The sequence below is a fragment of the Somniosus microcephalus genome, chromosome 11, assembly GCF_052327205.1.
Source record: "Somniosus microcephalus isolate GS21.2 chromosome 11, FLI_Smic_1.0, whole genome shotgun sequence".
Lineage (NCBI taxonomy): Eukaryota > Metazoa > Chordata > Chondrichthyes > Squaliformes > Somniosidae > Somniosus > Somniosus microcephalus.
In genome coordinates, this window is record NC_140997.1 from 198,991,724 (window position 1) to 199,001,438 (window position 9,715).

The 9,715-nt window shown below is 46.7% G+C and overlaps 1 protein-coding gene across 1 annotated transcript in view; it reads left to right on the forward strand.

Moving 5' to 3' along the window:
- Positions 1 to 9,446, forward strand: part of LOC147111111 (transketolase-like) — a 70,613-nt gene extending 61,167 nt beyond the window's left edge. Inside the window, exons 13-14 of the mRNA XM_086001669.1 lie at positions 1,361 to 1,483; positions 7,635 to 9,446. Coding sequence (XP_085857795.1) covers positions 1,361 to 1,483; positions 7,635 to 7,813 — 302 coding nt within the window. The 3' untranslated portion in view covers positions 7,814 to 9,446. The remainder of the gene's footprint in view (positions 1 to 1,360; positions 1,484 to 7,634) is intronic.
- Positions 9,447 to 9,715: the final 269 nt, after the last annotated feature.

Sequence of the window (9,715 nt, forward strand, 5' to 3'; positions counted from 1 at the left end):
TAGCCCCGCCTCCTCCTTCCCCTTCTCCTCCTCCTCCTGCCGAGTGGTGCACAACGGCTGCCTTTTCTACTGCAGGAGTGCCCTTTAATTTGCGCTCCCCGCGGCCCGCATCGGCTGAGCACCGTTCGACTCAACAGTCGCTAGGGCCGCCAGGCGCACAATGGGCCGTCGCGACTGATTGGGGGCGCACAAAGGGCGTTGCACGAGGAAATGACGTCATGATCTGAGCGTGCGCAAAGACTTTGCGCCGACGCTAAATGTCTACTGAAGTTGGGGCGAGGCGCAGATCACGCTGCGCCCGGGCGCTAAGCGCCTAGCGCTCGACATCTACTCCTCCTAAGGCGCTAATGGCTCGCGCAACCAACTGAATTTCTAGCCCTGAAGCTTTAAGATGACTTCTATTGGGCAGTCAGGTTTGCTGTTCAGCAGAACAGCCTATATGTATTATAAGTTGAGCCCATTGAAGAAATGGGTAAGCCATCCGGAATGGCAATAAAGAGTTCAGTGACTTATGACTCTGTCTAATTGCTAGTTAATTTTAGTACTGATTTTGTAAAGTTTTTCTTCATTTATACATATATTCGCTGACCTCATGTTATTTTCTTTTTTTAAATTGTTGCTTTTTATGTCAGAAACTTTGCATATCACTAAGTGCACACACTGAGCAGCTCAGCTTGGGAATCTAAATGGACAGTATGAATTGTGATCAGAATATTTATTTTATTTCCTTTTTTTTAAAAAAAAAAGTAAAACCTTCTAGGATTGTTGAATGTGAAAATAATTGGGCCAGCAGCTAATGTGTCAAGGTGCCATCTATTGAGTAAGAACCAGGAAAAGAAAAGGTTAAATCTGTTAATTACTCTGTGCAATTAATGTATTTCTTTAATATCAGAAGGGCGTGTAAGCCCTGCTGTCTAAGAAAGGTTGGTTTAAGAGAGAGGTTCTTAATGGCAGGAAGAGAGGCGAAGACGTTTAGGAAGGGAAATCCAGAGAGCAGGACGAAGGCAGTTAAGGACGTCACTAATGGTGTGGTGAAGGAAGGAGGAATGCACTGAGGAAGTACCGAGCATTTTGGAAGGGGGAAGTTGTAGGGCAGGAACAGATTAGAGATAGGATGGGACAAGGCCATGGAGGGATTTATAGACGAGGGCAAGGATTTCAGTGTATTGGGGGAGCTCCAGAACTGGAGTGGCCTCCAGCAAAAATGATCAAACTTTCAAATTGTCACCATGCTCCTCACTCTCCCTTGTGAGTAAGGGTTTTGCTAGAATCTGTATTTAGAAATTGTTAATATATTTGTATTATATACAATCAAATGAAAATATTCAAATGTGTAATCAAAATGCATCTGATGTTACAGATGTGTATGTCCGAGTGATTGATCCATTTACAATCAAACCGCTTGATGATAAAACGATCGTTTGTTGTACTAACGGCACGAAAACAAAGCATATTATCACTGTGGAGGATCACTATTATCAAGGTAAGGTTTTAAAATGCACTTGAACCAGTATAGGCACAATGGGCTGTGCTATATGGTTCTATGATTTGTAGTATGGGCCAAATGTTTGCATTTTCACAGAGTTCAGAAAGTGGTGTTAAAGTTTTGAGACAGCTCATCCATTCTGTATTCTCTATAAACATTGACGCTAACACTGACACTAGTTGCAGTCCACGATGCCATGGTACAAAATCCAGCTTCTCTTTTGCAGCAGTATGCAGCTGACAGGTTTGTGGTCCTGTTCCACACACTGAGTTTCCAGTCTCTGTTTTTCCATCAAGGGGAATATGCCAAGTGGCAACTACATACTTCTCACAAGCAGGGAGGAGCCATCAAGTGTGAATCGCCCCAGGCTTCCCGTATCATCTTATAGGCAACTCGAGAATGGCCTTAGCAAACCTGTTTGCTTCATGGCTGGAGAATGCTGCAAGTCACAAAAGGAGAGTTGAGCACTCCAAGATCAAATATAAAGTTCCTCAACAATGTTATTTCACCCCAACTTCAAAATATCAATTCAAAGTGCACCGAAATTATATTTCTATTTCTAATTTCAGCCATTGGGTTTTTTCTTGTCTCTATGAGACTGTATTATGGGAAGACTGCGTTGATTCAATCCAAATTTGAGGCACAACCAATGTTACCTCTAAATTTTTGGGGCACGCACGGCCCCTTTAATGGGCCATTCAAAATTCCGCGCATGTGCAGTTTTTTCGATTTAAAAGACGGCTCACCGGCTGCACGGGACCTTCAGAGCGCTGCGCAGTTGTACAGCTTAAAGGGAACATTGCTCACAACCATTGGAAGAGAGGAGCTGAGCTGAAATCAGAACCATCTCTCCAAAGTGAAAAGGTCGTGTGCAAGCCTACTGTGACCAGGATAAAATCTACAGGTCGATTTTCCCTAGGTGCAGTGCCCTGTAGTGCGCTGCACCTGTCAAGACCATGGATGTCCTGCCCGGGCCATTAATGTGGCCGAGGTGTACCCCAAACACAGGCCTGCCCACTGGCAGAGCCTTGCGACGTGCGATGGAAAGGGGGGGGGCGCACTGCCAGCTGCTGGAGAGCAGCAACCAGAAGGCCCCAAAGACTGAAGATCCTGCTGGAACAATTTACTTTTTGCCAATTTCATAGAAACATAGAAGATAGGAGCAGGAGTAGGCCATTCGGCCCCTCGAGCCTGCTCTGCCATTCAATGAGATCATGGCTGATCATCCAAATTCAGTACCCTGTCCCTGCCTTCTCCCCATATCCCTTGATCCCTTTAGCCTTAAGAAATATATCTAACTCCTTCTTGAATATATTTAATGAATTGGCCTCAACTGCCTTCTGTGGTAGAGAATTCCACAGGTTCACCACTCTCTGGGTGAAGAAATTCCTCCTCATTTCTGTCCTAAATGGCTTACCCCTTATCCTTAGACTGTGACCCCTGGTTCTGGACTCCCCAACCATCGGGCACATCCTTCCTGCATCTAGTCTGTCCAGTCCTGTCAGAATTTTATAAGTTTTCCTCTTCAAATTGCTCTTGGGCCCTCATCAGACCTTTCTAAAGAGGGTTCCGGCGCAAGCCCCACTACCAGCTTCTCTGGGGCACCCCTGTGCTTGGCTGCTCTCCCCCTGCTAACCCTGGAATGCTGAGCCTGCAGCTATTGCAGGTGCAGGCTCATAACACCCATTTGAGGGAAGCCCCAGAAATCCCGGGGGAGCGTAGTGCAGTGGGAAGATCTGATATATCGGGCTGGATTTTACCAGCCCTGAGGAGGTGGGTTTGAAGGCAGGTTAGGTGGGAAAATTTGAAAAAATGACGGTGGGTTCCGATCCCGCCATCAACCCGCCTCCGCGCAACTTTGCCAAAGGTGGGCTTACAGACTCCGTTTCGGTCCCTCCTCCAAGCGACGGGATAGGCTCTTAAGGCACTTAACTGCTACTTAAGTACCTCTATAATCCCATTTTGAGAGGCCTTTCAAATTTTGCCACGTTTCCAGCGTGCTGCGTGTCTCTCCTGAAACACGCCAGCTAATCCTGTCGGGTTCACAAGTGGCTGGCTTCCAAACAGCTGCAGCTCCACCATAAAAACGGAGTTTTCAACAAGGATCAGTTGCAGGTGGCAGAACTTTGTTTTTTCAGGTCTTGGAGAACTTTTCGCAGGTCTACTGATTTTGGAAGTGGTGAAGCTGAGATCCATCTCCACTGTGACCTCCTGGGAAAACCCTCTCCCCACATTGACTGAGCGCTTCCTCAACTGAGGTATATACCAGCAGCATGGGAACCATTTATTTCCTTTCCTCCTGGACCTCAGATTCGGATGAAGAGCAGCCGCGGCAGCAGCAGAACCAGGAACAACAACAGCAGCAACAACAGGAGCGCCAACCTGCTGCTCACCCACCTGATGGTGCACAGGGCAGAAGGCGCCAGCGCAGGGAAGCACGTCGCCGCAGGAGATACCCCCAAAGCAGAGTTTACAGGATGAGGATGAGCTTTCTCAACATGACTGAGCAGCAATGCCAAAGGAGGCTGAGACTTTCACGAGAGGTAGTCGGTGACATCTGCGCAATGCTGCACCAACACCTGGAGCCCAGAGGAGCGGGTGGACACTCCTTACCAGTGGCTGTCAAAGTCACCCCTGCACTCAACTTTTTTGCTTCAGGCTCCTTCCAGGGATCAACAGCAGACATCAGCGGCATCTCCCAGTCGGCTGCACACACTTACATCACGCAGGTTACCGATGCCCTCTTTACAAAGCCGCATAATTACATAAACTTCTCCACGGATCAAGCAAGTATAACCGCGCATGCGGTTGGCTTTGCAAATATGGCAGGCTTACCAAGGGTGCAGGGTGTCGTAGACTGCACACATGTGGCCCTTAAGGCACCCCATCACAACCCAGCTGTTTTTGTCAACCGCAAGGGCTTCCACTCCCTCAATGTGCAGCTGATGTGTAACCACAAGAAGGACATTTTGCATGTTTGCGCCAAGTACCCTGGCAGTTGCCATGACTCGTTCATCCTGCAGCAGTCTAGTGTGCCTCCGCTCTTCAGACCGCCAAACCAACTTTGCGGATGGCTACTTGGAGATGAGGGCTATCCCTGAAGACATGGCTATTGACGCTGTTCAGGAGGCTATCGAACGAAGCTGAGGAGCGCTACAACTCCAGTCACATTTCAACCAGATCCATAATCGAGCAAACCATCGGCTTGCTGAAGATGCGATTCAGATGCGTTGATAGATCAGGTGGAGCCCTGCAGTACTCAGCAGCCAGGGTCTCTAGAATCATCGTGGTCTGCTGTGCACTTCACAACATCGCACAGCGTCGTGGCTTGCAGCTGCCTGAGGAACAAGTGGCTCAGCGCATAGCCTCCTCAGATGAGGAGGAGGAGAACGAAGACCTTGCAGAGGCGCATCAACCAGCTGCAGTAGTACGCGAGCACATTGCTGCCCGAGATGCAAGGGATGTACTCATCTTGGCCAGATTTGCTTAGATTGCCCAATCAAACACATGTGCCTGGCACCTTCTTACCACACCATAGACAATGGTCAAGAACATGTGGCTTCCTATCACTGACCACCATCATGACAAATCCAAGTCGCCCTGAGCCCTCAATATGGAACTTCCATTTGCAAAATGACAGAGGCCAGAACTTCAACAGTTTGCCATCACTTCATTTTATTACATTGACTAAAGGATGGCATTTAACAATTAAACACAACAGAACACCCAAGTGACTACCCTTGTGACCACTTGTGCTTTATCTTAATCTTATGCGTGCTCCTATGTGGTGCTTCCCCTGTGGCTTCAGCAGATGTAGAGGCCCCTCGCTCACTCATGCTGCTCCTGACTCGACACCTTTGGCGGGCGTCCTCTGGGTTGCGAGCCTATGAGGGCTCGCCAACATTCTGCTCCTCCTGCGGTTGTGCAGGGGCTGAGACGCCCATCTCAGTTGGGTGAGGGCTCTGACCGAGGGCTCCGCAGTGGCATGGGAGTGTGAGCACTTGTAGAGGAGCCCCCACTTCCTTGTTGCCTGCCACCAATATCCCTCTCATGGGTCAGCCCCACTTCAGAGCTAGCAAGTGGCTTGACGGCACCTTGCTGCACATCAGGGGGGCCATGAGTATCCATATCTGCACTGGCAGTCCTACTCCAGAGGACTTCCATGAAGCTCTGGTTTCTCTGCTTAATAGCTGCCCATCACTCCTCCAGAGATGTCAATCTATTCTGAACATTCACCATGTTTTCAACACTCTGGCGACTTAGCTCCTCCGTCGCCGTAGCCATCCTTTCCACGGAGGTTGCCATCCTTTCCGTGGTGGTGCGTTTATGCACCAATGCCTCCACAAAAGCTCTGCTCATGTTAGCGATGGGACTCCTCCATCCTCTCCACTTGCAGTGAACCTGGAGACAAAACCTGCTAGAGACACCTGCACCTGTTCCTGAAGTTCCAACTGGATGGACCCGGAGGCACGGGTTCCACATGCAGCTGAGCAGAGTTGGGAGCGCCCGGCGGCCTCCGATGAGGACTCTCCACTGAGGACAAGGTCATTGAACCTCTTTCAGCATTGCAGCCAGGTTCTGCTGCACATTGATCTGCAACTCACCTCCTGAACCAGTTGCAGCCACACAGCTTTGGTCTGGTGGGAAGGTTTTTTCCTCCCAGAGGAAGGAAACTGCACCTCCTTCTGAGCTCTGGCTCCCTCCACCAGAGAATGGAGGGAGTCATCATCAAACTGAGGTGAGGCCTTGGGCCTTGAACTAGACATCTCACGAGCATCAAACAGTTAGAAGAGTAGCAAAGATATATCTAGAGGCAGAAAATGAACCAAGGCTGCTTGGAGCCCTTAAATGCAACTGGATAAATGACTTCATCAGAGGCGAGTTTCAGGCCCAAAAGACTAGGTGGGCCAGGGGTGCGCACATGCTGGGAATCAATTGCCCAATTAGGACAAAATAGCTAAATTATCCCGCCTGACAGTGGAGGCGGGATTGGGACCCGCCGACCACCTGACCCGCCACCAATGGCAAAATCCAGCCCATCGTGTCTCTGCCACCTTTTCTTCCACTGCACAGCAGTACAGTATCTTCAGTCTTTCACTTGCGTGTCTGAAATTGTTAGTATGCCTGTACATTATTCTCTGAATTAAAAAGAACTGTTCTGAAGAGTTTCAAAAACTGTTATTGTTTAAGATGGTACAATCTTTAAGTGTTAAAAATGTAGCACTGCCCACCGACATCAGGGTTAGAGTTTAACATCACCATGCCACTGTTGGGTTTAAGAACATAAGCAATAAGAGCAGGAGTAGGCGAAACGGCCCCTCGAGCCTGCTCCAATAAGATTCAATAAGATCATGGCTGATCTACCTCAACTTCACTTTCCCACCCTATCCGCTATAACTCCATCTGGTTAATCTCCCTTCAACAAGTCTGCGCAATAAGATCCGTTTCTTGTTCATTGTATTCGCTGTTCATTGTACAGGAAACTCTCTTTTTACCGGCACCTAAATAACCGGAAATTTCTCTTAACCGGCAAAATTCAGGAGTAGGTTCAGGTAAGTTTTACTTCATATTAGTGGCCATGTAACCGGGGTTCCTGGATTGGTGGCCGTGTAACCGGGGTTCCTGCACCTGTTGCCATGCAACAGGGACTCCTGGATCGGTGGCCGTGTAACCGGGACTCCTGCACCTGTTGCCATGCAACAGGGACTCCTGGATCTGTGGCCGTGTACGGGGCTCTCGTACCTTAGTAAGTATACCTCTCTGTAATCCGGACTTTTTGATCAACCGGCACCACGCCGGTCCCGGATAAAAAAGAGTTTCCTGTAATGAGAAACCATGGCCTTCCTATCTTGTCTCCTTCCAGCAGATCCATAGCACAACCCTATTCATAACAGCAACTCCCCTATGTTTTCTTGACTGACTTAATAGACATGTAATATATTTCTTAACTTTTCGCATGAATGGTTAAGGAGGTAATTTCGACTATATTCCCAGGCCCGATCTTGTACTTTTGCAACCACTGCAGAATTAGTTTGTAATATGTGTGTGGAAATATATTTTATATTAAACAATAGCTTAATATGGCTATTCCAACTAGTACATCTATTCTTACAGCCACAACATTAATAGCTTTTCTGTTTGCTTGCAGGTGGTCTTGGTGAAGCAATGGCAGCTGCTGTTGCTTTGGAGCCTACCATTATAGTGAACCGCATGGCGGTGTCTGGTGTAGCGTACAGTGCAACATCGGCTGAGCTACTGGAAAAGTTTGAGATTGATGCAAAGGCAATAGTGAAAACCGTGAAAGACATCCTTGAAACTAAACAGTAGTCCCCACCATTTGTAGCACAATGGGATGAAGCTCGATCGTTTTCAGTGATTTGTTTATTTTAGAAATATTCTTTGGGTGTTCCTTGGATTTACTTAATTGTTAGCTTTAAAATAAGCTATGAAAATTACCTATAGAAACCTTGAAGCCGTCTCTGTACTGACAATTGTTGCCTATCGTTTTACAGCCACTGGAAGTGTTTGTTTCTGTTCCAGTGGTGAGCTAATATTCACAAAACATGCCCATTTAATGGTGTACAGATGGTTACAGCTCCTGATTTGTTTTAAAATAATACCTGTGGAAAACCATACTTTTACCAGTTTGCTCTTTTCCCCTCCAATTATATGTAAAGGCTTCCTGCCCTAGGATTAGATAGGAATTGAAGGCATCAGAGACTAGAAATTACTGGGAAAATACTTAGTATGATTTTCCTCTGCCCACTATTTTAGTGCAGGAATCAGCTCATTTAAAACAAATAGGCTAATGTCTATGCTAAAATAGCATGCAGAGGGTTATCGTACAAATGTGTTAAACTCCATACCCTTAACAATGACTCCAGCCCCCTCCCAGGCCACTGCCTCAGACTGAACCAGACTATTCACAATCTCAGTGTCCTATTTAACCCTGCGTTGAGCTTTCAACCCCATATCCTGTCCATCACAAAGGCTCCCTACATCCACTTCCGTAACATTGCCCACTTGCGCCTTTACCTCAGCCAATCTGCTGAAACCATCAGCAATACCTTTGTCACCTCCAGATTCTATTATCCCAGTGCTCTCTTGGCTGGCCTCCTTTCTACCACACTCCGTAAACAACAGCTTGCCTAAAATTCTGCTGCCCGTATCCTATCCCGCACAAAGTCCTGCTCACCCATCACCCTGTCCTCGTTGACCTACATTGGCTTCCTGTTCTTGTGTTTAAATCCCTTCATGGCTTTGCACATCCTTGTGACCACCTAGCCCTACAGTCACCTCCCCTGAATATCCGTTCCTCTGAATCTGGCCTCTTCTGTATCCCTCTTCACCCCGACATTGGAGGCCCTGCCTTCAGCTGCCTAGGCCCCATGCTCTGCCATTCCCTTCTTAAACCTATCTGCCTCCCTGTCCTATATTAAAGGCGCTATATAAATGTAAGTTGCTATTGTTCATCTATTAATGTCGCCAACACTAATTTCTAGGCTCCGATAGATTTCAGTTTCTTTAAATACAATAGAAACCTCATTCACTAGAAGTTACATTTTCTTTCCTCTCTCACCAAAAACCCTTTTGTTCAAATACTGGCCATGTGAAGTTAATGGTTAATTTTAAGACTCTTGTAACCCATTTATAGTAGTAAACCAGAACCAAAGTAACTCATAATTTGGCTGCTGTTTGTGCAAAACTACATAATTTATTGTCATAATCAGAGATGCATACGTGACTCACTGCCTCCATTTTTCTGCTGGCAAAATAAAAAAATTGTTATTTTATGACTGTTGCAAAGATTTTAATTAAAACTTTTTTTTTAAGGTTGCTTCTGAAATTTCTGAGGGTCCGCGAAGATATTCAACTTAAAAGTGCAGTTTAGAAATGCAAGTTTTGTTTGAGAGATGCTATGGCATGGTAAAATAATAAAATCTTTACAGACAAAAAGGAATCCGGAGGTTTTCTTGTAGCTTGTCAGGCAGTGAATCTGAATTTTGCTCCTTCATTGATTTAATGAGGTATCACGAGTGATTGCATCCAGCTGCCTGTGTGTTTCTGCTGATTTGAATCTAGCTGTTCTGTCACGTGAAAGACATAACTGACATAATCGAGTGCCTAGGAGCTGCCTGCAGTGCTTTGGCAGGTTTATGCTTCTGTACTGGATGATTTAGTAAACATGAATAACTATGACAGATTTTTCTGGAAAGAACATATATTTGA